General features: G+C 43.6%; 1 protein-coding gene across 2 annotated transcripts in view; it reads right to left on the reverse strand.

Annotated features, from left to right (window-relative positions):
- PDE6C (phosphodiesterase 6C) overlaps positions 1-26,198 on the reverse strand; it is a 60,873-nt gene that overhangs the window by 16,672 nt on the left and 18,003 nt on the right. For both annotated transcript variants that reach the window (XM_027529270.1, XM_027529269.1), the window contains 10 exons: positions 25,587-25,651; positions 25,415-25,481; positions 18,261-18,308; positions 13,486-13,635; positions 12,765-12,908; positions 11,557-11,625; positions 6,082-6,228; positions 5,730-5,837; positions 5,098-5,207; positions 3,355-3,442 (listed from right to left, as the gene is read on the reverse strand). In XM_027529270.1, the coding sequence (XP_027385071.1) occupies positions 3,355-3,442; positions 5,098-5,207; positions 5,730-5,837; positions 6,082-6,228; positions 11,557-11,625; positions 12,765-12,908; positions 13,486-13,635; positions 18,261-18,308; positions 25,415-25,481; positions 25,587-25,651 (996 nt within the window). The remainder of the gene's footprint in view (positions 1-3,354; positions 3,443-5,097; positions 5,208-5,729; positions 5,838-6,081; positions 6,229-11,556; positions 11,626-12,764; positions 12,909-13,485; positions 13,636-18,260; positions 18,309-25,414; positions 25,482-25,586; positions 25,652-26,198) is intronic.

Here is a 26,198-nt window from a genome sequence, read left to right on the forward strand (position 1 = left end):
ACCTGCATACAGGTTTCTCAAGAGGCAGGTCAGGTGGTCTGGTATTCCCATCTCTTTCAGAATTTTCCACAGTTTCTTGTGATCCACACAGTCAAAGGCTTTGGCATAGTCAATAAAGCAGAAATAGATGTTTTTCTGGAACTCTCTTGCTTTTTCCATGATCCAGCAGATGTTGGCAATTTGATCTCTGGTTCCTCTGCCTTTTCTAAAACCAGCTTGAACATCAGGAAGTTCATGGTTCACATATTGCTGAAGCCTGGCTTGGAGAATTTTGAGCATTACTTTACTAGCGTGTGAGATGAGTGCAATTGTGTGGTAGTTTGAGCATTCTTTGGCATTGCCTTTCTTTGGGATTGGAATGAAAACTGACCTTTTCCAGTCCTGTGGCCACTGCTGAGTTTTCCAAATTTGCTGGCATATTGAGTGCAGCACTTTCACAGCATCATCTTTCAGGATTTGAACTAGCTCACTGGAATTGCATCACCTCCACTAGCTTTGTTCGTAGTGATGCTTTCTAAGGCCCACTTGACTTCACATTCCAGGATGTCTGGCTCTAGGTCAGTGATCACACCATCGTGATTATCTGGGTCGTGAAGATCTTTTTTGTACAGTTCTTCTGTGTATTCTTGCCATCTCTTCTTAATATCTTCTGCTTCTGTTTGGTCCATACCATTTCTGTCCTTTATCGAGCCCATCTTTGCATGAAATGTTCCTTTGGTATCTCTGATTTTCTTGAAGAGATCTCTAGTCTTTCCCATTCTGTTGTTTTCCTCTATTTCTTTGCATTGATCGCTGAAGAAGGCTTTCTTATCTCTTCTTGCTTCTTTGGAACTCTGCATTCAGATGTTTATATCTTTCCTTTTCTCCTTTGCTTTTTGCTTCTCTTCTTTTCACAGCTATTTGTAAGGCCTCCCCAGACAGCCATTTTGCTTTTTTGCATTTCTTTTCCGTGGGGATGGTCTTGATCCCTGTCTCCTGTACAATGTCACGAATCTCATTCCATAGTTCATCAGGCACTCTATCTATCAGATCTAGGCCCTTAAATCTATTTCTCACTTCCACTGTATAATCATAAGGGATTTGATTTAGGTCATACCTGAATGGTCTAGTGGTTTTCCCTACTTTCTTCAATTTAAGTCTGAAGTTATAAATTTTATGAAGAAATGTTCTGAATAATAAAAGTATTCTGTTATTTATGCTAAATAATACATTTTGTCATTCTGATAGTACATTGTAGTATTAAAGTTTATATTCTGAGAAATTTGGCTAACAAGGGCTTTAACCCCTATTCATTAGGTTAAAGGGTAGATTTCTGACTAGTTTAGAATACAGACAGTTCTGTCCTCAAAGCGGGGAATCCAACTCTACTGGGACATAAAGCCTGATAACATACAAAACACAATAAGTAATGCCTACAAAATGGCAAAATTGCTAGGTAAGGATTTGCCTTACATAAAAAAAATTAAAGTTTTAAATATAAGTATTTCCTCTATACAATAAATAAATAGAAGAACTGTACTGTCTTCCAAAAATGTGAAAAGAACATCTGATGTTAAAATTTCATGTTTTCAGCATTCAGTTTGCCTGCTCATAAAAAGCTCTGTGATTGCATTTATTGCCTAGTGACTCTATTTACAACCCTTAAAAGTCTGCAATTAGCAGGTCAAATAGCATTGTAGATAGGTCCTTGCCAAGGTGGCATGGATTACTAGGACGCGATATTCCTTTTTAAAAAGAGTAAGCCTTTATCTAGCCATGAAAACCAGTTCAGACTGCAGAGTAAATAACATTTAAAAATTACAATGGGAAACAACAACTCTTTTAAATTCTCAAATCCCAGAAAGTAAAAATATATGAGCTACTAGGAGCCCTTCCATAGTTAAGCATTTAAACATTTGGCTATAAAGGTTTTAGAATATATTTTGCATTAGTAGGTAAATGTAAAATAAATTATTTTTGATACTGCCTGCCTGTGGTATATGTAATCAGCTGGATATATGGAAGACCCTTACTCAAAAACATAAGACCATCCCAACCAGTAAGGCAAGACCCTTAACAAACTGGGTGGATAACAAATTACTATCATATTCGTGAACTACTTTCAATTCTATTTTTTCCAACTCTCATAGAACAGATATCCTCATTCTTTTTATGATACTACTGCAGGAACAGGTCCTGGCTACACACGAGAGTGATGAAAACTCTTATTAAAAATGCAGATTCCTAGGTCCAATCCCCAGGGAGCCTGGTAAGTGGGAGATGAAGCCCAGGATGTGTTTTTAACCGCCTGCCCTCTTCTGCCCTGTGAAATCGGTAATTCAGTGCAGTTGGTCTCTGTCCTCCTGTCTGGATGCTGCATCAATCAAAGGCTATTAAAAATATTTAAACCATATGTCTGTTCTTTTTCCACTTTTCTGCCTAATTGCCCTTACAAATTTTTCCCACTTGGCTTTTGATTACCTAGAAGAATGTAATATTATCTCAAAACTTGGACATATTTCCTTATACCCCTTCTCCTGAGCCTTTAATAAGCAATTATTATCAAAAGTGAAAAAAGCTCCACTCTCCCAAGGGCTTATTTATCCTAATGAGTTTGTGTGATTCTAGACAATTTCTCTGTGCAGACAAGAATGTTCCCTTCTATCTAACAATGATTCATTCTGAGTTAGAATCTTCTCAGATTTGTTCTCAAGCATAACTAGATAATATTCAAAACTTTTCCAACAAGCCTATGTACTCTTTAAATAAAATCGATAAAAAGAAAAATCTTTTTATCGAAAGTTAGTAGTACATGATATTGTATAAATCACAATGAATTCAGGGCCAAGCTTAACCCACTTCCCGTGAAAAGTTCCCTGATGCCACCCCTCTTCTCTCCTATGCCCCACCCACTCCTGAATGGGACATCTCCCTCACTCACTCAGTGCCTCTGATGGCAGCTGTCTGATCTTACCGCCTGATTTTCATGCCTACCCCCAAACTACCAACACCTGACTGTCTCAAAGATCCAGACAATGCCTTAACAGTACATGCCCTATGAATAAGAAAAGCAGTGGCTGTGTAGCCTCCTCTTTTTACATTCATACATACCCAAGGTAAACTTTTTATTCTTACTCTACAGCCCCACAGAGATTCTGTGACTTTTCATAGCTCTTTCCTCCTCTATCTCAGCTACTTCCAATTTGATTGTTCAAAAACTATCGCAATATAGTCATTTCTATCAATTGACTTCAATAAGGGTATATACACTGTCAGCCACCAGCATTCAGGATGATCTTCTTGCTAAGCATTTTCTGTGGGTTAGCACTTTGATCCAGAGCTTGTGAGCTGCCCTAGAGAGAGAGACCCACGTACCTCATCCTGCAGGAGCGTCTTACTGTACTCCAGGTGGTGCCTCTCCAAGATGGAAGAGCCGTGAAGCCTTGCTAGCGGAGATGTGGACCTAGGAGGAAAAGGGTCATTTTAGCTATTTAAAGATGACACATAAGATCACACAGTACAGAATCCTTGCAATCTGAGGATTTTTTTTTTCATGTCTTCCCTCTCCCCTAATGACTGTGAAACAGTTGAAAGTAACATATTGGAAAAGAATTTTTAGATTTAGAACAGAAGAATATGCTCTTAAAAAATCTTTTTAAGAAAAACCCTAATTTGTTAAATGCATAAAATGATTTAATTGCTTCAACTACAAAGTTTCTCTCACGGAAAGAAAAGGAAGAAGGTCAGCTCGCCCATCGCTGATGGAACCCATGCAGACTCCCAACACCAGGCCAAAGCAGAAGTCTGGGATGTGGTCTCATCTCTTCTGCAAACCTGGAGACAAGATGCCACATCCCATTTGGCTACTCTCTCTTCATCTACGGCAAGTTAGATTTGACTGTTTGGGACTTGTTTCTTCATCAGTAAAAGAGGGGAACAATAGTAACTCCCAGGTGGGAGGGCTACAAGGATTCAAAAAGGCCATAGGTATCAAGTTCTCAGCTGGTCTCCCAGTACACAAGTGCTCAATAAATACTCATTCCTTTGAAACTGAATTGGCTGAAGCAGTTAGGAGGGCGGAAGAGAGCTCAGTCATTGTCAGGAAACCTGCATTCAGGAATGCGGAACAGCCAGCATGGGCTGGAGCTCTTAGAGGAAGATGTGTCTTGCCTGAACCCAGACTGGGAATCCCCACTTCAGGGCAAAGCCTGATTGGCAGAGTTGCTGAAGGTGAAAAGTCACTGCTTAATTCATTGAGTAAATTTCTTGAGCATCTACTATGTAATTTCAGACATACAATTTCATGTGATTGTCACAGCAGTCTTTGAGAGGTCAATATTGTACCCATTTAACAGTTAAGAAACTGAATCTCGAATACATTAAGTGATTTACCCAAGATCACTTAACAAGAAGTGTTTGGATCCCACAAACCCAGACTCCAAAGCTCATACTCTCTAAAATGTCTCACTTCCTCTGGTACCTTGTGGGTAGTGGGTTATGTGTAGGAGATGAGGATATAGTGCAGCCAAGGCAGACAGAGCTTCTTAAATGTCACTATCAAGGAGCTAGGTTGGCCATGGCATTGCTGACCAATTTTGAAAGTGCCAATGACAAAGTAACTAATAATAATAATACCTGATAATTATTAACCACCTAGCACCAACTGTGAGCTGACTGCTTTGTATGCATAGCCTTATTTAATCTTTACAGTGACCTTAAGTGTTAGGTAGCATTATTACAGTTCTTATTTTCCCAATGAGGAACTCAAAGCTTAGAAAGTTTAAATAATTTGTGAACTCAGTGAACACAAATCTGTCCGAGCTGAGAGCCTGCACTTCTTTTCTTAGGCAAGAGGGGAAGGTGGTGATGATGTTAAGATGCAAGCTCAGCTGGTGGAGGAACAAGGACAGGGAACACGAGAGGTAGTGAGCCCAGGAAGAAATGTTCTCTAGCTTGAGTTGGGGGTGTCACCCAAGGGTGTACAACTGCAAGTCGAAGATCAATGCACCTAAAGGTATGAATTCAATACTTTGATGAAATAAAGTTGAAAAAGTGAAGGCATTTACAAATGAGGTAGGGGCACCAGAACTATCGATGCGGCAGCATATGTTCACTTACTTCATCTGATACAAATTATTGGTGCCTCTGTGGTCAATGTCGTGGCAGAAGGCAGCAGCAAGCATGGCAAAGGCTTCAAGGTCTGTGTAGTATTTCTTCAGTCTTCCTGTCTAAAAGAAAATAGACATATATTTTCACTTACATTAATACATTATGCAGCATGTGCAGCGAGGCCTGCCTCTGATGGAGAAGGGTGTCTGCTGTGTTTTGAGAGCAAGCTTGCTTGCTTGCTTTTTTTGGTCACACCGCGTGGCATGTGGGATCTTAGTTCCCTGATCAGGGATCAAACCTTGACCCTTTGCATTGGAAGCATGGAGTCTTTACCACTGAACCACCAGGGAAGTCCCAAACTGGTTTTATTTCTTGTAGCTCATTCTAGGCAGTTACAAACCTAGCAGGTAACTGAATTTTTTTCCTTGAAAGACGTAAGTACGTGAGTGTCAGAGTTATAATCCAGTCAAGCGCCCAGGGATACCCACATGCCCTGGCATCATCTCCAGAGGATTTGGGGATTTATGGGATTGTATCCATGAATTCCAAAATTACAGCTCTAATGTGATAGCCTGTATCTCTTCTCACCACGTTCAGGAGGGAGGCACGAGGTTTCACCAACTGCTGTGCTCCACACCTACCATCAGCAAAGTGAACATGGTCTGCCCCACGTTAAACCCGTGTCGCCAGTTGTGGTATGTGACGGCCCGGTACCCCTTCCTCACCGTGTACATCCATCTGGTGAGAACCTGCCGCCGAAGAAGACAACGCCACTCAGACTTTGGAACAGAATTCTAAAGGTTAGAAGGTCTGTGACAACCTTATCTGAAAAGATAGGATCACCTTGTTTACAAGGTTTAAGCGGATATATTGACAAAGTTAATGATAATTTAAGATCCACACTGCAGGGAATCTGTTTGAACCACAGGTAATTTTACACAGTGGCGAACTGCCACAGAATCACACCATATTTTAAATTAAATACCATCTAACCTCTACAGGTACTTTGAATTTCTCCACCACGTTTATTTCAAAAAACAGCCGAAGTCCACACTTAATCAGTTCGTGCTCAGTGATGGGCAAGTCGCTGAAGCGGAATTCATACAGGTCTGCAGTCCGTGGGTCTGGCAGGTCCTCCTTCTGTTGAAATCAGGACCAAAGGTTCCAGTTTACATTCTTTTTTATCCCTTTAGTCAGACACAAAATTACAATGCAGTGATGCCACATGCACTTCCCTGAGCCTCTACATACCCAGTTCTGGGTTACCCCCCTATTATCCTCACAACAAATCTGCACAATGACCCTCAGTTTCCAGATGGTTAAACTGAGGCTCAGCTATCCTGAAAAGCTTTCTACGTGACACATTCAATTCCAAAGCAGACCCCAGAGGCTACTTTCTTTCTCTGATGCAAAATAAAATGTTGAATTACAGCAGCCTAACCCATTTTCAATACTCTGCTGCTGCTGCTAAGTCACTTCAGTCGTGTCCGACTCTGCGCAACCCCATAGACAGCAGCCCACCAGGCTCCCCCGTCCCTGGGATTCTCCAGGCAAGAACACTGGAGTGGGTTGCCATTTCCTTCTCCAATGCAGGAAAGTGAAAAGTGAAAGTGAAGTCGCTCAGTCGTGTCCGACTCTTCGCGACCCCATGGACTGCAGCCCACCAGGCTCCTCCGTCCATGGGATTAACTTCTCTTTTTCCCTCTTCTAGAAATATTTAGTAAACAGTAAATGATGGCTTGATTCAGTTCTATCGTATTTTCTTTACCTGTTCAGTGATGCTTTCCCACTAGTCTGTGGGTTCCCTAAGGATGGGATCATGGTGTGTTACCTGCTGTGGTAAAAGAACCTGAGGGCTTGTCCCACAGAGGTGCTTGGTTAATGTTCATTGAATGAATGAATGAGTGCCCCCAGTGTCCTGGAACACACGCAGACATCTCATTTAACCCACCCTTTGTCAGGATTTAGGACCAGATGAAAAAACAGTTGAACTAGTCACATGGACATGGCTTGGGAAACAAAAATGTGGGTCTTGCCTTTAAGGACTTCACTTACTGAAGTGGTTAAAAATACAGATAGTGAAAGGTGAGATTCTGGAGGGGTGTGTATTCAGCTGATGTGACAGACGGCAGGGTGGAGACAACCCCACAAGAAGAAAGAAGCAGGCGAGGAAAGAAGAAAGAAAGAAAGAAAGCACACAGTCTGCTGTGTGGCCCAGCAGACGGACGTGCAGGAGCAGTTCAGTTCCGTGGGTGTTCACTGAGCCCATAGTAAACCCTCAATACTGTGCTAAGGTCACATCCCTCAGAAAGCTCAGGCTTGGTCCAGAGGATGATTCATGTTCTACTTGTACAAATTTCAACACCAAATGCTATATGGCTCTTTTAAATACAATTATGGTATCTGTTCACCTAACCCCCAAGTCAGAGCTGGCCCTCACACCCTTGCCCTTCTTTGTAGGGTCTTCCTGATTCTCCAAGGAAGAAGAACCCCTTCTCCCCAAGGCCACTCTTAGATGGTCACTTTGGGCAGAGACCTCTCTCCTGCAAAGCAATGGTTTTGAGCCAGGAAACTAGTGTTCAGTTCTGGGTTGGGGTTAGCTACATCAGTGTTCTTATCTGTGAAATGCGGATAACAATAGTAACATTTTTGTCTTTGTTGTTTTAATGAAAAAGCAGTACCAATTTTATTTTCATGTGTCAAAGACAATTAGAGGGGATTCGTCACACGACCCCTAGGGAAAGTGAAAGTCGCTCAGTCATGTCTGACTCTTAGTGAGCCCATGGACTATACAGTCCATGGAATTTTCCAGGCCAGAATACTGGAGTAGGTAGCCTTTCCCTTCTGGAGGGGATCTTCCCAACCCAGGGATTGAACCCAGGTCTCCCGCATTGCAGGCAGATTCTTTACCAGCTGAGCCACAAGGGAAGCCCCTAGCGGCACTTCCCAAAGCTCCTTCCTCACAGGGCCTCTCACGTCCTCCACTGTTCCTTCTTCTCATCACTTTCTCTCTGTCCAGAACCTCCCAGATTCCTTGCCCATGGGAGCTCTTTTTTCCTTTTGTTCATTTTTAATTATCCAACAGACATTTATTCGTTCCTATTTGTGTTGTAGGCATTATGGATAAAACAATGTCACTACTCCCTGAAATGCACATTCTTGTGGGGAGAAATGGAAAATAAGCACAAGTAAAAATCAGACCAAGAACTGTGGGGTGCAGTGAGGGGTGCCCCATGCCACAGAACCTCCCTGCTGGAAGTCACCTCTGCCCTGCTGTTCTCAGAGTATTATGTAAAGATCAAATGTGAAAACATTTTTTGAAGCATTACAGGGTCAGTCACACTAACGTGTAAGTGTGCATTTTTAGCAAGAAACAAAGTAAGAAGTTCTCAGAATTATGACTCCCAGGCCCAATTTGCAGACATAGGCAAACCATTGTAATAATACTATAATACAGAAATCACAGGTTTTGAAGAACAGCAGTCATTCAACAGTGATACAGAGAGCTTGATAGAAATAAAGGCTTTTGCTTGGTCTGAGAAGTAGGAACTCTAGCACCAAAGGCTGGTTTTCTCCTCTTTGATGGAACCCACAGCTGAGATTGAGAATGAGAGGCGGTGAGCATGAGAGATTGAGAGAAGTCACCCTCTCTGTAACTGTATGTGACTGTAACATGGCCCCACTGGCCTCCTGCATCCAGGCTAGCTCGCTCCCTCTGCTCCAGAGACCCTGACCATCTGATCAGGTCACTTCCTGGGTCCCAGTGTGCCAGGCTGCCATGTGTGGTCTTGCCCCCCCTCCCTGCCAGGCCTCATAGGCTGCTCCCCTCCTCCACTCCCTGGGGCTCTGGCCATACCAGCTGTGTCCCCCTACCCTGGCCTGGACTGTCCTGCTTTCCCTTCTCATCTCCAAGCCCGCATCATCACTCTCTGCCCACCCAGCTCCCGCGTCCCCTTCAGGCCTACACGCCATGGCCTTCATCTCATTCTCCACCACCTTCTGTGAGGAGAGTCAGGCCCTCGGCCTCCCCAGAGCCCTTGATGCTCACGCCCTATGAACCCGTCCATTCAAGGCAGTGTCATTGCTTGTATTTTTCATCTAATAAACAAGGGGTTTCTTGAGCCAGGTAAGAACCAGACCACATTATCTTTCGCCCTTGGGACTTAACAGTTTCTTGTATCATAGTGCATCTCAATAATTAGTGAATGAATAAAAAAAAAACTCAAGGAGGAGTGAATGAGGTACTTCTCTGGGATATTCTCTCTACATCTTCTATGGTCTGGTAAACAGGAGCTACAGGGCATCTGTGAGTGACCTGAAATGTCCCAGGAAGCAGGGGGAGGAAGGGGGACAACCTTCCCCACTTCCTCTGCCCAAGTTGCAGTGCTGCTTCCTCAGTCCTTACCAGCACAGCCCCACGCACCTGCTGTTACACCTATAAAAGAGGGCCACGCCTTCCCTGAACCAAGAATTAAAGCGTATCCCTGGAGAAAATCATGGTAAGTGAAGATGCATATATATTTATGCCGCTTGGAAATTATGCCAAGATAGTTTCAGAGTACCCCTCTGAAACACATGTTTGTTTCTTAAGTTGGGCTTCCCTGATAGCTCAGCTGGTAAAGAATCTGCCTGCAATGCAGGAGACCCCAGTTCAATTCCTGGGTTGGGAGGATCTGCTGGAGAAGGGATAGGGTACCCACTCCAGTATTCTTGGGCTTCCCTTGTGGCTCGGCTGGTAAAGAATCTGCCTGCAGTGCGAGAGACCTGGTTTTGATCCCTGGGTTGGGAAGAACCCTTGGAGAAGGGAAAGGCTACCCACTCCAATATTCTGGCCTGGAGAATTCCATGGACTGTCTAGTCCATGGGGTTGCAAAGATGCATATATATATATTTATGCCACTTGGAAATTATGCCAAGATAGTTTCAGAGAACCCCTCTGAAATCTGTGTTTGTTTAAAGTTACATGCAGCAATGATTTAGGATGAGCTTTAGAGCATATCTTATATTCAAAACAAGCCATTTTGTTGTAAAGCTACTGATTCTTTGTCCATTTTATTGCTTTTCCATCATAAGGCCCTTCCCTCCTCTAAACAGAGAACTAGAAAATTTCTAACATGTCATGAATATCAATTAAAGCTTTGTTTTACAAAGAAGATGAGTTTTGTTGGGGGCAAATGAGCAGAAGGAAGGGTCATCTTCTGGACTACATGTGAGAGGGAAGTGCTCACCAGTTAAGTCAAAGAGAGTGAGAGAAGGAGAAAGAGCCTCAGGTGACACGAAAATATGCAAGGTGTCAAAACATAGAGGTCAAAGGCCACTGGCTCTGTGGTGGTACAGCCAAGGGCCAGGACGGGGAGACAGAGCTCATTAAAGATGGGGATGGGGAGGTGAGATACTCAGTATATCTTAGCTCAGAAAAAAAGAACGCAGATCAGAAAGGGGCAGTGGAAAACAGGATAGGGTAGTTAGGGAGGCAAACAAATGTGACGTTACTTCAATTTCAGACAGATTGTATTCAAGCCTCTGAAAGTCAAAGGTCTAGGGGCCTTGGTAAATATCCCAGGCTTTTAGTTGGGACCCCAGAAGGGCCACCCTCTAGAAATAAAGATTCTACCCGAGTAGCCAGGGCAAACCTCAGATAGACCATCCCTGATGAACTCTAAAACCAGCTCCCTCACGGGCCAGAAGAAAATCAACCCTCTGAAGAGAAAGATAGCATCACCCAGAGCCCCTCCAAGCTTTTACCCACAATGTCTGGGTCTCAATGAAAAAATTATGAAGTATGCCTTAAAATGATCAAATGAGTAAAACTCAAGAGTAAATATAGACAGTAGAATCAGACATATAGGTGATTTAGGTATTGAGAATTTAAAATCACTACGATGAATAAATTTAAGAAGATCGACGAAAAGAGAGAGAAAGTCGATAAAATGACAAAGTTTCAGCATAGAGTTGAAATCTTAAAAAAGAAAAAAGTTAAATATACATCCTAGAACTGAACAAGAGAAGCTCTGAAATTAAAAACTTACCTCATGGGTTTAACAGTTGACTGAAGAAAATTTGGGTGAGTTTAAATAGTAGATACAAAATACAGGATTAGTGACTGGAAGAGAAGTTATTTCAACTAGACATAATAGGCGTGACCCAATGGCAACAATAGGAAAGAAATAATTCCTCCAGGATCCAGAAGAGAAGCTAGAGATGGCAGAAATGACAACGGTGCCTGTAAGGGTCTGTCTGTAACTCTGCCACATCTTCAAGGGTGGCCATGGTGTAATCCAAAGCTATTCAAATAAACCAGGCCATGCTATCCCCCAGAGTCTGTGCCTGAACTCTCTTGTGCAGTGGTCTAGATTAGCTGTGACTCTAATTTACCTTTGTGGATTGCACTGTGGGGGACAAAGAGGAAGAAAAGCAGGGAACCATATTTTATTTAAAAGGCATTAAGGATAGAAGTAAAACACTTACCAAAATTGTGACAAGCTGTTTTTCTTCACAGTCTTCAATTACATCTATATTTAACTTCTCTTTAAATTTCTAAAATGTAAAAGCAAAGGAAGTGTGAAATTCCTATAAAGTTGATTTCTATGTGATTCCTTTACTCTTAAAATCAGTTAAAATAAAGCATGCTCTAATGAGTCCCATGACAAAGTGCCATACAAAGGTCTATAGCACTGGATTATGTAGAATTTTCTCTAAAACACAATTACTCTTTCTTATCCTCCAAAATGTAACAGCAGCTGTCTCAAAGAGAGAGAGGAAGGAGACATTGATAGTTCACACGTAGGCGAGAAAAATGAGTGGCTTACATCTGTTTTTCTATTAGTTTATAGTAATTTCCCTGTATTTCCCCAGACATTTTCATCTTCAACATATCAAATTCTCAAATTTCTTTTACATCTCAAACCACCCAGCAAAAACAAACAAAACACCCCAGGAAAACTATATCACACATTCTCTGAAAGCTAGGGAAATAAAGGAATAGAGATCATGGGTGTGTGATATTTCCCCTTCATTTGGTGGTGATTAGAACACTTCTAGCAAATACCTACTGGCTCCCCAATCATCCAAGATGTTGATTTGGTCATGTTTGTACACTGAAAATTTTAGTGAATGTGATATGAGGGAAGACTTGAAATGAGCTTGCACAGCTGGGCTTGCGGTCTGCCACTTGTCATCATCATGAGAAGAACATCTACCAGGTAGGTATGATGATCAAGGATGACAGATGCAGAGAGCCAACCAGATGCACAGCTTACAGCCCAACCAAAATCAGTCGAAGCCTGGTCAACCCATAAATGCATGAGAAATAGATGCTTATTGTCATATACAACTGAGAGGTTACGATTGTTATAGAGTATTACATGGCCAACAGCTGACGGTTCCCTCCATGGAAATATTTTTTTCTGTGCTAACAGTCCAATCTAGACCTAACTATTCCAGCTTCTACAGAGCTATTTTAAACAAAAAGCTGTTCCAACCAAGCAGTCTGGACATTCAGTAAGGGTCTGTGTACTATGAACCACCCAAATTCTCCCTGACCCCTCCTCTGTCTCCCCTTCCTCAGCCCAGGACTAAACTTATTTTCCGCTGTCAGACCTCTGGGTACTCCGGTGAAATCCAGAAGCCATGGTTACACAGCATCTAATCTCCGTAGGACTGAATTCCTCACTTACCAAAATAGACTTGATCTCATCAGGTGTAGCCTTGGTGTGGTTCATGAGCATTTCCTGGGCTATGTCCTTTCTGTTCTCCAGCTTATTCATTTTCTCATAGGTGTCAGTATTTAAGAGAGACCATCCAAGAAACTGTGTGAGAGTCTGAAATTGATAAAATGTGATTCAATTCTCTAAAATTAAAGGAAAATTGATTTGGAGGCAACAGTCTGCATGCTTTCCTATCCAGCAATGGCTCTTCCCCCATCAAAAACCCAGTTTCTTGTTTTAATCCAAGAAAAAAATACTAATAGTCAGCACCAGACAATAAAATTGGCTAAGCCCTCATTTTCGAAGTGCTTCATGCACCATGGATACTTTATTAGAGGAGAGGATGACCCAAATCCAATCAGATAAAGAATGACTTGAACCAGAGAGGGCTGGGGGTGACAGCAAGGAGGAGAGGGGGAAAAAGGGAGTGGGGAGAAAAAGAGAGAGAAACCTTTTCCCCAATTTCCTAGTACTGGAAAGAATTTTGATTAAGTCAAACATTCACACTTTGGTAGAAAACAGTGCAGTTTTATGGAGATCAGGAAACAAATGACACAATAATGACATATTGATGGCAAGCGTGTGTGACTCACATCTTAATTACACTTTGGAAACATCTTTCCAGAACAACAATTATGCGTCCTCTATTCATGAATTTCATCTCCCTCCATTATTTTATAATTGCACTCACCTCAGCGATGTGCTCATCATATTCATCAAAAGGCTTTCCATCCTTCCTGTTGTAAAATGTAGCTACGCCCACGATGTCTTCCTTTTTGTTGACAATAGGCAGGGACAAGACATTTTTAATGACCCAGCCAGTTTCATCTACAGGTCCTTTCTACAAACAAAAAAGACACAGGTTATTTTTCAGCTTTTTAGTTTGAAATTACTGTATATTCACAGGATGTGGCAAGAGAAATGTACAGAGAATCCATGTGCCCTTCACCCAGTTTTCTTCCCAGTATCACCTTGTGCCACTATGGTACACTAGCAAAACCAGGCAGCACAGATTGGTATGACCCATGGAGCTTCACCAGGTTTAACCAGATTTGTATGTGTTTGTGCGTGTGTGGGGTGTGGAGGGCTGTTTTTATGCAAATTCATCATATATGTAGCTATGTACAACGTCCCTGGAATTGAGAGAATTAATCCAAGAATTAATCCACTTGCACTACCCCATGATAGCCATCCCCTTGCTATCCCCACTTAGGTTGCTTTCAATTTAGATAAAGAATAATTTGGGGGTGTTCGATGCACAATTCCTATGCTGTGACAGAACGTGGCTAGAACCATGCAGTCATAAAAGCACTCTTGTACATTTGACTCAGTATCCTAGGACCAAGTGTCTGTATTGTGACAACCCTACCCTCTTCTCTTCAATCCCCTTCCCAGCCCTAGGATGGGAAGCATTTACCTCTATTACCTCAGTGCTCCCTGTTCACTTTTTCTGTCCTCCAATACCTATCTAGCTAATTCCTTAAACTGTTGAAACACCTAATGTGGTTTCTGTTTTCCTGACTGATCCACCAAGATCGTCCTTTGTCCTGTGGTGTGGCTCCATTTAGTAAATGTCAAGTCCCATGATGTTTCAGGACCTGGGTTAGCTGCTGAGGTGCAGAGATGAAGAAGTCACAGTCCCCAACCTCGAGATAAGTTTGTTAGGGGATGCACACACAGAAGTTCAGGAGTGCTTCTCAAAGTGTCTGCCAAGAATCAAGGGCAACAGATCTTTCTTTTTTAGCCAGTTTCATAAATCTCCGGGAGTGTGTCTTAAATAAGCTTCCCAGGTGATTCTGAAGTCCTCAGAAGTTTGAAAGCCATTGCAAAGACAGCCAAGTCCCCAACACACCACACTGCTCCTCCTTCTGCCTGCTCTCAGCTTGTTTACTCATCCTCAGAGATGGAGGTTAAGTCTCGCCTCTCCCAGGGAGGCTTCTCTAGCTTTTCACCCACATGGAACTTTCCTTTTTCAGAATTCCATCAGCACTTTTAGCCTGGATCACACAACTTAGGTACTTTCCAAATGCTTTGAACTGTTGGCTTTTGTCTCTGAGGCTATTTTCTAACCAAAGAGCAGTTCCATAAACTGTTGAATTCTACCTAAGTAATGGGACAGTGCTGGGCATATAAGGGATGCTCAATAAACAACTGCTTATTAGTTGAAGAGCTCCTCTTTATGCTGTTGCTGCTGCTAAGTTGCTTCAGTCGTGTCCAACTCTGTGCGACCCCGTAGATGGCAGCCTACCAGGCTCCTCTGTCCCTAGGATTCTCCAGACAAGAGTACTGGAGTGGGTTGCCATTTCCTTCTCCAATTCTTTATGCTTGGAATGAGAAGCAAAGAAACCAAGCCTCAATTCATGCTTCCTAATGGTTGAAGCTCTGGGGGGAAAAAGTAGTGCACAGTCGTTCTCAAAATTTTCAGTTTGGGAAAACACTATGAAACATTTATATACTTATACCCTCACACAGATCAGAGACAAAGTCAATAACAAAGTGTTGTTACCTGTGTGCAAAATAACCTCACACCCATAAGTACCTGGGTGTACATATATTTTTAAAAGCTTCCAAAATACGTTTTACTGCCTCTGTTTTTCAGTCCGTATTCATTACCTGTTCACGTTCATGTGTTTTGCTATTAAATTGGAGCTTGTTCACAGAAAAGTGATAGGAGGAACTTAACACTTAAGAAAAGTAGGACAAAAACTTAAGACTGAGAATATTCTATAACTTTTTCTTCTGTGAATTGGGATCACTTTAATTGATATGAAAGGAAGAAGTCCCTACTTCACTTCAAGGAACACCTCAAAGATGTCTACTTGCCAATGCCTGGAATCTGTGAACAAGTTACTTTATGTGGAAGGAGTATTAAACCAGCAGATGGAGTTAAGATTATTAGTCAGCTGATCTTAAAATAGGGAAATTATCCTGGATTTTCCAGGTAGACACAATGTAATCACAAGGATCCTTACAAGTAGAAAAGAGTCAGGGTCAAAAATCAGAGAAGGACATACGACATCAGGGGCAAGGTCAGGCCAATGCGATGCTAGTTTTGAAAGCGGAAGGCACCACAAGCCAAGGCTGCCTCTAGCCCCTGGGAAAGACAAGGAGGCAGGTTCTCCCCCAGATCCTTTAGAAAGGAAGTCAGTCCTGCCAATACCTTGAATTTTGCCCAGTGTGACCCATATTAGACCTCTGACTCCAGAACTGTGAGATAACTCAGTTGTGTCACTTTAAGTCACTGAGTAGTCATTGTTATGGCAGCAACAGGAAGCTAATACATCATGCCACCAAGGAACATAGTTTGAGAACCACTGCCTTTTCAGGTTTGCTCCGACCACAGTTCACTTTGAATCATTGGTTTTTCCATTACACTTCTCAGGTGCAAGAGGGACCAGTGAGGATGGAGGTGGGTGTGAGCAGATGGAGAGAGAAGGGGAGGCCGGGTACGGTGGAGGCTTGGGGAGAAGGGGCGCCCTTTCCTGAGTCTGATCTTTGGGATGATGCAAAAAGGGGAAATGGAGAGGGAGGCTGAGAGCACCCCAAGATGCAGTCCTGACCCCAGTCCAAGGATGGAGGGCTGGATGGATGGAGGGCTGGGTGGGAGTGTCTCCAGCCACAGTGCAGTTCTAAAATAGTTTGCAGGGCTGAAGGGGATTCCTAGGACCCATGGTGCTGGTTGGAGGAGTCTGGCGCCTCCCAGGAACTGGCCTATGTTAGTATCCCAGGGCCTGGAAGTGGAGCCTCCGCCCTAGCAGTGGATTTCTGAGCCCAGCAGACATTGGACGGTCATACTTCCCACAGTCAGAGTCCCAAGAAGCATGTTTTCATGGGCACTCCACTGATGTTTCTTGGGGAACTGGGAGATTCCTATGGGCTGGAGGTTTACCCCAGGTGAGTGCTCAACTTCCTCTGAACCATCAGAGCCCTTGTATGGCTGCTCCCATGGAAGCCACACGAAGCCCCCAGAAAGCACAGGCCCTCACACCTCAGAATGCAGCTTGGTTCTACTGCCCTCCCTGTCCAGACAATGACTGCTTAAGGTTCAGACACCTTAAGGAGTCCATGTCCCCTTCTTCCTGCCTGTGCACCCTTTCCTGGCATGCAATTACCATAAACAGAGGGGCCAGGGCTGGGCACAGTGTGGTCACACTCAGGCCTTGGACTGCCAGGAGGAAGGAGCCAGAACAAGGGCTCTGATGGTTCAGAGGAGGCTGGGCACTCACCTAGGGTAAACCTCCAGCCCATAGGAATCTCCCAGCTCCCACAAAAAACATCAGTGGAGTGCCTGTGAAAACACACTTCTCAGGCCTCTGATTGTGGGAAGGATGACTGTCCAATGGCTGCTGGGCTCAGAAATCCACTGTTAGGGTGGAGGCTCCACTTCCTGGCCCTGGGATACTAACACAGGCCAGCTCCTGGGAGGCACCAGACTCCTCCAACCAGCACCATGGGTCCTAGGAATCCTCTTCGGCCCTGCTAACTCTTTCACAACGGCATGGTGGCCTGAGTATGGTGTCTGCATGTTCCATGTCATCAAGCAGAAGGATGAGCGGGGAGAACAGAGGGAAACCCGCCCTGAAACTGAGCAAGTGGCCACAGGTTCTTCCTGCCTGGACACTTTTGCTGCTGAGGAAACACCCCTCAGCCTCTGCCCCCGACCCCAGGTCGCCTTCACCCTGGTGTGGGCAGAGAGGGGGCTCTGTGGGCGAGTCTGTGTAGCTAGGAAGACAGCCGCTAGTGATCCCCACTGGGAAGGCTGTCTCTATTCCCAACTAGACAGGTCTCCAACCGGACACGCTTGTTAAAACAGGACACAGAACAGCAGGGGCTAAAAGAAAAGGAGAGGCTGTGGGGCCAAAAGCCAGGTTGTCCCAGTGGTCAGGTGGGGAGGGGGTGAGAGAGGGGACAGGTAGGGATGGGCATCTCTGGATGTTGGAGGCGGAAAAATTAAAACCAAAAGTCTGACAGCATGGGGAGCCCCCAAGAACCCAACAGGAAGCTTCTTTTCCTCCTAACGGTGGTGATAAGCCGCCAGAAAGGGTGTGAGAAACCTGTAGAGGGCTGAATCCAGGTCGTATGATGTTTTCAGCCAATCACTCAGGCGGAGACCATTTACTGAGCACCTGTGCTGTCCCAGACCACTAGACGACCAGGGATGGGAGAGAACGGAGAAGTGACAGTCCCTCCTGCCACCCCTTTGGCCCCCTAACCCACCCCACCCGCCAATGCCAGAGTGACAAACACCCTACCTCCTTGTCTCACCCTCCTTTCTCTTCTCCCCCTTCTTTTTTGCCTGAAGAACCTGCTACGTGGTGGCCAGCCAGGGTGAGCAGGACATAAGCCCTGTGCGTGCTTCCTGGTCACCCCTGAGCACCCGGAGGACTCTGGGGGTGGGAGTGGGGGGCAGTGCCGCCCCTGCTCCCTGCACTGGCGGGGGTGGGGGTGGTGGCAAAGGGCAGTTACCTGAAACGTGAAGTATTCATCCGCCGGGGCGTTCAGCATGTTGCAGATCTGGAAAGCAAACAGAGCCATTAGACACAGACCAGAAGGAGAAAGGACGTGGGAGCAATGGATTCCTCCCTAGGCCTCCAGCGCTCGCAACGTCATTATTCACTCTGGGCCTGGCGAGACCAACTGAGCTAACAACACACTGAAGTTGAGACAGATGGGCACCAGCCCTTAACCAGAGTGCTTACGTCTGAGAAAACGTCTCCTCCAGCAACAGAATACAGAGAAACTCTAAGGGACTAAAAATAACTGCATGCACTCCCAGTTGGGGCAAAATGTAAACAGTAAGATACAAAAAACGTCACAAGCCAATGGCCATTTCTGAGGTGTGGGGAGCAAAAGCACTGACCTCGGCACACAGCACCGCCAAGGGGGTGGGCGGACCCTCTGGCCCAACCCACCAACCCGCCCCTAACCTCACCGCAATTAAGGCACCAGCTCGCCCCACCCAGGGAGCAACCTGTTTCTTGTTTTTGCTCCCTCCTGCCCGCAACTGGAGTGCCAATAAAGCCTTGCCTGAAGTCCTCCTCTGGCCTCTGACCAATTGCGATTGATTAAAGAGCCAGAGGACCTGGGTGGGTAACTGTTGGCTTTTCTTCTGCTAAGTAAGACATTGGATGACGTTTAGCCCCATCTTTGCTCCTCCCTACTCTTCCTGCCTCTAAGGAATCTACTTCCAAATTCAAAGCAGCTAGCTGCTCAGACCAAGAAGAGGAGGAAGCTAAAGCAGAAAGGCCTGGCAGGTGTGGCAGCAATTCTGGGAAGACTCTATTTTCTTTCCTTTTTTTTTTTTCTTTTCTGATGTGGGATCCAGGTTGGAAGAAGGTGGTTAAGGGCTGGAGGAAAAAACCAGACAGCCTTTTAGGTACACCAGAGTAAATATTCACTATGAGACATGGCTTTAAGTACTAAATTCAGAGACGATTGGTCACATCCATAAGGACAAGGAGTCATTCCATTTTTGTTCATTTTGAATTATCCTTCTATCAGGTCAAATCCACAAATGGGTCTTAATAAAAGACAGCATCTTTCTTCTCACCAAAATTAGATACTTTAAATCATAGCAGTTTAAAGTTAGAAGGCAGTTTAATAATTGTTTAAGCTTTTCTTTCCACAGGTGGGAAACAGAAGCCCAAAGACATTAAGTGATTTTTTTAAATTCATGGGATAAGAGGAGAACTGAGCTCTCCAGTGAGGGCGCTGTTGGAATCACCTCTCCTGGTGTTGGGAGTGGGGAGCCCTAATTGGCATCATTCGCCAATTTCCATGGTGTAAATACACCCACCATGGGGGATTTCAAACTGACCTGGGATTAACAAGTTGCTCACCAAACTCCTGAAAATGGAAGGTAGGAGCCAGCTTCTCCCTCTGTGGTACTAACTCTGCCGGCCCCTCCACCCAACAGAAGTGCTGTTTGGGAGTGGCTGAGCCACATCAACTATTTTTTTCCCCTTTACTCTTAGAAAGCAAATGTGCTGTGCTTAGTCACTTGGTCATGTCCAACTGTGCAACTCCATGGACTGTAGCCCTCCAACCTCTTCTGTCCATAGAATTTTCCAGGCAAGAATACTAGTGTCATTTCCTTCTCCAGGGAATCTTCCTGACCCAGGGACTGAACCTTCATCTCCTGTGTCTCCTGCATTGCGGGAGGATTCTTTACCCGACGACTCTTACGAAGCAAATGTGACCAGCTTTCAAAGTTTTTGTTAGCATTTCAGCCTAAGAATTTAAGGAATCACTTGTGCTATCCATTAATTTTATGATTGAATCTGAATAAAAAAACATGAATTGATTGGCTGAGCATCCTTCACATGGGTGTCAAAGAGAAAAAAGCAGCTTAATTCTCTTTTCTGACCTGACCGTCAGCAGTATCGATTTTGGTCCAGGCTTTTTGGCCTTTAGAGAATATCTATAGATGGATCAAGGTCCTTGAGGCCAAGCTTTTTTTTTTAACTCAGTATTCAAATATTCAAAAATCGTCTCTACCCTCCCCATTTCTCTCTCAAGTTTACAGATCATTTTGATTCTAGCTTGGTTTGATCCTGCATTTCTTGCTTCAATTCTACAAATGTAATTCTAGAAACTACTTTTCATTTTCTAATGTTTTTAACTCTAAAAAGTCACTCAACTGAAGTCTAATGTTTCTCATTCAGAGCTGGGATTTACTAATGAGAACTCTGTGGGCACGTGTTCCCTAAATGCAGCGAGGTCCAACTGAAGGGATAGTTCATCCAAAAGCCTGCCTTTATTACAAGGGGTTGTGAAAAAAAAATCAAGGGAAAAGTTTGAAAAGCTAAATGGAAAAGTTTCAAGCAATTTGGAGGAACATCATAATTACAATTAAAACTCCAGATCATTTTTATTATTATTAAAGATTTTTTAGTGTTTCATTTCTTAAATAAGTCAACAACCTCTTATTACAGATGATGATGTTAAAACCCAGACACATCAAGGGATTTGCCCAAGGTCAAGGATTTGCCATGGGATTTGCCCAAAGCCGGACTGAGTCATGGCACCCAGGGATCCTGAGTCATGGCCGTTTGCTCTCTTTACTAGAACCCACCATCATATCACCCACAAGTGGCCCCCAGGAATGGCGCTGCTCTGGCTGGGTCTGCTGAAATGTTTGATATCATCCTCTAGACCAGTGCTTCTCAGTCAGGGGTATATTATCCTCCTGAGGACATTTAGCAACTTCTGAGACGTTTGGATTCTCACAGGCAGGGTGGTGCTACTAGCATCTAATGGGCAGGGAGGCTGCTAAAACCCCTACAGTGTAAAGGACAGCTCCTCACTGCAAAGAACTAGCCCACAATGTTAGCAGAGTCCACAAGTTTGAGAAATCCTGTTCTATACACAGAAGTTATGTTTTTAACAGATCCTGCCTTTTGAAATATATAGCAGAGGGTGACACATCTGGGAGTGAAAGGAAAGACTTAAAAACTCACAAGGACAGCACTGTAAAGGGAGGTTGTCCCATACAAACTGGGATGTATGTTCACCCAAATTCTGGAGTCTCCCAAAATGGCTCAAGGTCAGTTCTCTGAAAATCATTTTGGGAATGCTAACTTGTCTAATGAGTGATTTGATGAGAAATGCCTTACACTAGCGGAGAAGGCGATGGCACCCCACTCCAGTACTTTGCCTGGAAAATCCCATGGGCGGAGGAGCCTGGTAAGCTGCAGTCCATGGGGTCGCTAAGAGTCGGACACGACTGAGCGACTTCCCTTTCACTTTTCACTTTCATGCATTGGAGAAGGAAATGGCAACCCACTCCAGTATTCGTGCCTGGAGAATCCCAGGGATGGGGGAGCCTGGTGGGCTGCCGTCTATGGGGTCGCACAGAGTCAGACGCAACTGAAGCGACTTAGCAGCAACAGCAGCAGCCTTACACTAGATTTACACGAGTTTGCCATCAGTCTTGGGCTGCCAGCAGAAAGGATAACGTCAGGGGTGGGGCTGAGGGCAGGAGCTGAGAGGTGAAAGGCAACAGTAAAGCAAATGCAGTGAATCTGTGATAGAAACAAAACCTGGGGGAAGAAAATCCTCCACAGCTTTTGGAATTGATTCTGGCAAATTGGTTACATGGCAAATTGATGACTTGGCAAATGAATCATTCAATGAGTTGGCTTTTGTTGCGCTGCTGCTGCTGCTGCTAAGTCGCTTCAGTTGTGTCCGACTCTGTGCGACCCCATGGACTGCAGCCTACCAGGCTTCTCCGTCCATGGGATTCTCCAGGCAAGAACACTGGAATGGGTTGCCATTTCCTTCTCCAATGCATGAAAGTGAAAAGTGAAAGTGAAGTCGCTCAGTCATGTCCGACTCTGTGTGACTCCATGGACTGCAGCCTACCAGGCTCCTCTGTCCATGAGATTTTCCAGGCAAGAGTACTGGAGTGGGGTGCAATTGCCTTCTCCCCCATTTGTTTATTATTTCTCCCAAATTTTCAATTGATCTGCTTTTTAATCTCAATGATTTTACCCTAAAAATACTGCAATTTTAATGGGAAGGAATTAAATTAATTCCATCTAATTAGCTTTAGGTTTATTCTTTCAGTTAAAACAACTAGAAAAAACTGAGACTAATTTTCCCATCCTTGTTTTCTCTCATCACTATTTCTAGCTACTTGATGAACATTCTGGGAGTTAATACTTTGGATTTCTCATGAGTCTCTGAAGTTCTGTATTTGGGAAGATCGTTTCTCTCATGTTCTAATTTTTCCTCCTTTTATTGAAGTCATAAGGGATGACAAACTTATTATTATAAACTTTTTTCTTCCAACAAAGAGGATTCTTTGGATAACTATCAGGCTTGTGGTTAAATATCCTCATCAAAGTCAGAGCATCTGTAACTTGGAAGTTTCCATCTTTGCAAGCTACAAGTTAAGTGCTTAACTGATATAATTTTGCACTCCTGAAAGAGTGCTCATGACTTAGGTGTCAAAAGCTTGTGTAGGATTAAACTTTGGTGCATTAGTTTTCTCCAAATTGATTTTTGGACAATAAAATCTTTACCTGGGAAACATCTAGGAGAGAAGAAGTGCTTAAAAAGTGGGGCAAAATAAAAATGCCACTTGCAGCAACACGGATGGACCAGGAAATTATAAAAGTGAAATAAGACAGAAAAAGACAAGTATCACATGATATTGCTGATATGTGGAATCTAAACAGTACAAATGAACTTATTTACAAAATAGAAATAGAGTCACAGATGTAAAAAACAAATTTATGGTTATGGGGTGGAGATAAATTGGGAGGTTGGGATTAACATGTACACTCTACTATGTATAAAATAGGGCTTCCCGGGTGGCACCGTGGTAAAGAACCTGCCGGCTAATGCAGGATTTGCAAGAGATGTGGGTTCCATCCCTGGGTTGGGAAGATCCCCTGAAAGAGGGATGGCAACCCACCCTAGTATTCTTGCCTGGAAAATTCCATGGACAGAGGAGCCTGGCAGGCTACAGTCTGTTGGATGGCAGTCAGACATGACAGAGCACCTGAGCACACATATATAAAATAGGCACCAGGGACCCTCTGTATAGCACAGGGAGCTCTACTCAAATACTCTGTAATGACCTATATGGGAAAAGAATCCAAAAAAGAATGGACGCATGTACAAGTATAGCTGATTCACTTTGCTGTCTGGCAGAGGCTAACAAATACATTGTAAATCAACTATACTCCAATAAAAAAAATTTTAAGTGGTGCATAAATTCCTTTATACCACCTGTGGCAACTTTGGGAATATCAAACTGGATAAAAACCCCAAATGGAGCTTGATAGATGGGCTGCCAGGAAACCAAAGGACAGAAGCCAAGGGCCAAGCTACTTGGCTATTTCAGTGAGGCTGAAAAATTGTGGTATCTGTGGATTCAGTTAGGAATGAATTGGAATACTTTGGTCAGTACCACCATGTCAGGAATGACATTTAAAAATAGTTCAGTTATATATAAAAAAAAATAGGAATTCCCTGGTTGTCCAGTGGTTAGGACTCCACACTTTCACTGTCGGGGATCAGGTTCAGTTTCTGATCAGGAACTAAGATCCAGGCAAGCCGTGTGGTTCGTCAAAAAAAAAAAAAAAAAACTTTTTTCAATTATTTCATAATATTTCTTAGTATATATTGCTGTTTACTCTTAAAAGACATAAAATTGTCTCTCCTTTTTCTTTTCTTCCCCTTCAACATGTCTCTGCACTAAGAGATCATGTCACTTGGTGAGGCCACTTTGGCCTGTAACCGACAAGCCCAGAATTAAGCATCCTCCCTGAAACCCTAGGGTAAAGCATCACTACATAGAAAGATTACCTTGCAGTCACAATAGAATTTTCCTTACCCTGTCACCATTCTGAATCCAGAAATATTCACACTAAGCAGAGGCAAATTTGTCACAGTAAAAGAAAAAACATTAAACAACCTAAATTTTGTTTCACTTCCCCTGTGACCCCTAAGTCATTGTAATTCACATGCTCATTTACTAAATAATGAAGATGCATGAACACAATGACAACACTAAAGAAAAAACAACCATGCAAATACATGCTATAAAAATATTTTTTTGGAAACTTGAGTTTGAAGGGGGAAAGGAAAGATGCCAACATAAAGAAATGTAAAAAACAGGGAACATTCTTGCAGGGAGGTATCTTGATGCCAAAAAAATGACACAGATGGTGAAGCCCAACTAGGGAGAGAAGTCAGCCATGAAAAGGAAGGAGAGCATGGTCAGGGCCAAGTGGGAAGCTACTGGGCCCCTGACCCTGAGGCCTATGCGACCCACAGAGACCTCATGTTTGTTGTCTTCCCACCCCTGACCTCTCTCAGCCAGACCTGGCCTACGCTTCCCTCCCACCACACCCCCCGCCCCACATGAGAGACCAGGGCAAAAATCTTCACCTCCACTATCAACTCAATGCATTTTGCATTGCAATCAATGGCAAAGTCCTCTTCTTATATATTTTTTCTTTTGTCAGTAATTTTCTGAGTTTCAAAAGTCGTGACCAAGGGGAACTATATTTAAGGTCAAATTAAACCCAGCATGAATCATAGTCGTGAGCTACCAGGATGTCTGAACTTTGTGTGGCTGCAGAATAAGAGGCTGGGAGATGGATCTGTCTTTCTTGTGTTGACTAAATCTTTTCTTGCGGAGTCGAGGAGTTTCTAGTTCACATACATTCCGACTACCAAGATTCTTCTTTCCTGTGTCCTGTGCCAAAGTGGCCATCTTACCCTTACCTGGGGCGTTCTTGCCTTCACAACTGTTCCCGCTGCTGCTGCTAAGTCGCTTCAGTCGTGTCTGACTCTGTGCGACCCCATAGACGGCAGCCCACCAGGCTCCGCCGTCCCTGGGATTCTCCAGGCAAGAACACTGGAGTGGGTTGCCATTTCCTTCTCCAATGCATGAAAGTGAAAAGTAAAAGTGAAGTCGCTCAGTCGTGTCCGACTCTTTGCGACCCCATGGACTGCAGCCTACCAGGCTCCTCCGTCCATGGGATTTTCCAGGCAAGAGTACTGGAGTGGGTTGCCATTGCCTTCTCCGGCAATTGTTCCTATCTCTTAGCTAATGAGAGTTTCATCCAATATTACTTAAGGTTCAAATTTGTTTGATAACTTACAAATCCATTTTCAGCAACGTATGTTGGCAACCCACTAACGAGAGTCCAGTGGTCCGTGGGAGGTGTCCTTGAGGAAGATGAGAAGAAAAAAAAAATCATTGCTGTGCAAAGAAATGCACTGAATACAAACATAAAAAAGCAACTCCTGCAGCTGCTTCATGGCAATACTCACGGAATGACTTTGATCTCTTCTTTTCCATGTAAAATGTAATCGATGATTTTATAAAAGATGACTTCCTAAGAGGAAAGAGAGAAAATATGAGAAAAATCTTACCTCCCAGAGAAAACATTTTTCCTTAATGAACTTTTTTTTAATTTAAATATTTTATTTCCCAACCACATTTCTTCACATAACATAAATTACCAAGCTACTCATGTCCTAATTACAAGCTTACAATAAAACTAGAAATATCATTGGCCACTTATCATATGAACAAAACTGCTGAACTAATTTTAGAAAGTTGAATACACCCTAACAACTTCTAGAGAATCTTCGGTTTTCTTTTGATTTCTATTGTCCAGACATATCGGACTAATACTTCCATAGAACAAATCATGGGATTTCTCAACCTCCGTCAATGTTTTCCCTTCCAAGCTGTACAGTGCACTTAACGCTTCCAGCACTCTGAATGGGTGCCTAAGAAGCAGGATATGGTGAATACGTTGTCAAAGCAGGAAGGGACTTGAGAACTAGTCTCTCTGCTTCTTTGGGCAGATGAAGAACCTACACATTCCGTCCCCTGCCTTCCCTTTCCCATATGCTGGGGATATGGTAGTGGAACAA

Source organism: Bos indicus x Bos taurus, chromosome 26 (genome assembly GCF_003369695.1).
Source record: "Bos indicus x Bos taurus breed Angus x Brahman F1 hybrid chromosome 26, Bos_hybrid_MaternalHap_v2.0, whole genome shotgun sequence".
Taxonomy (NCBI): Eukaryota; Metazoa; Chordata; class Mammalia; order Artiodactyla; family Bovidae; genus Bos; species Bos indicus x Bos taurus.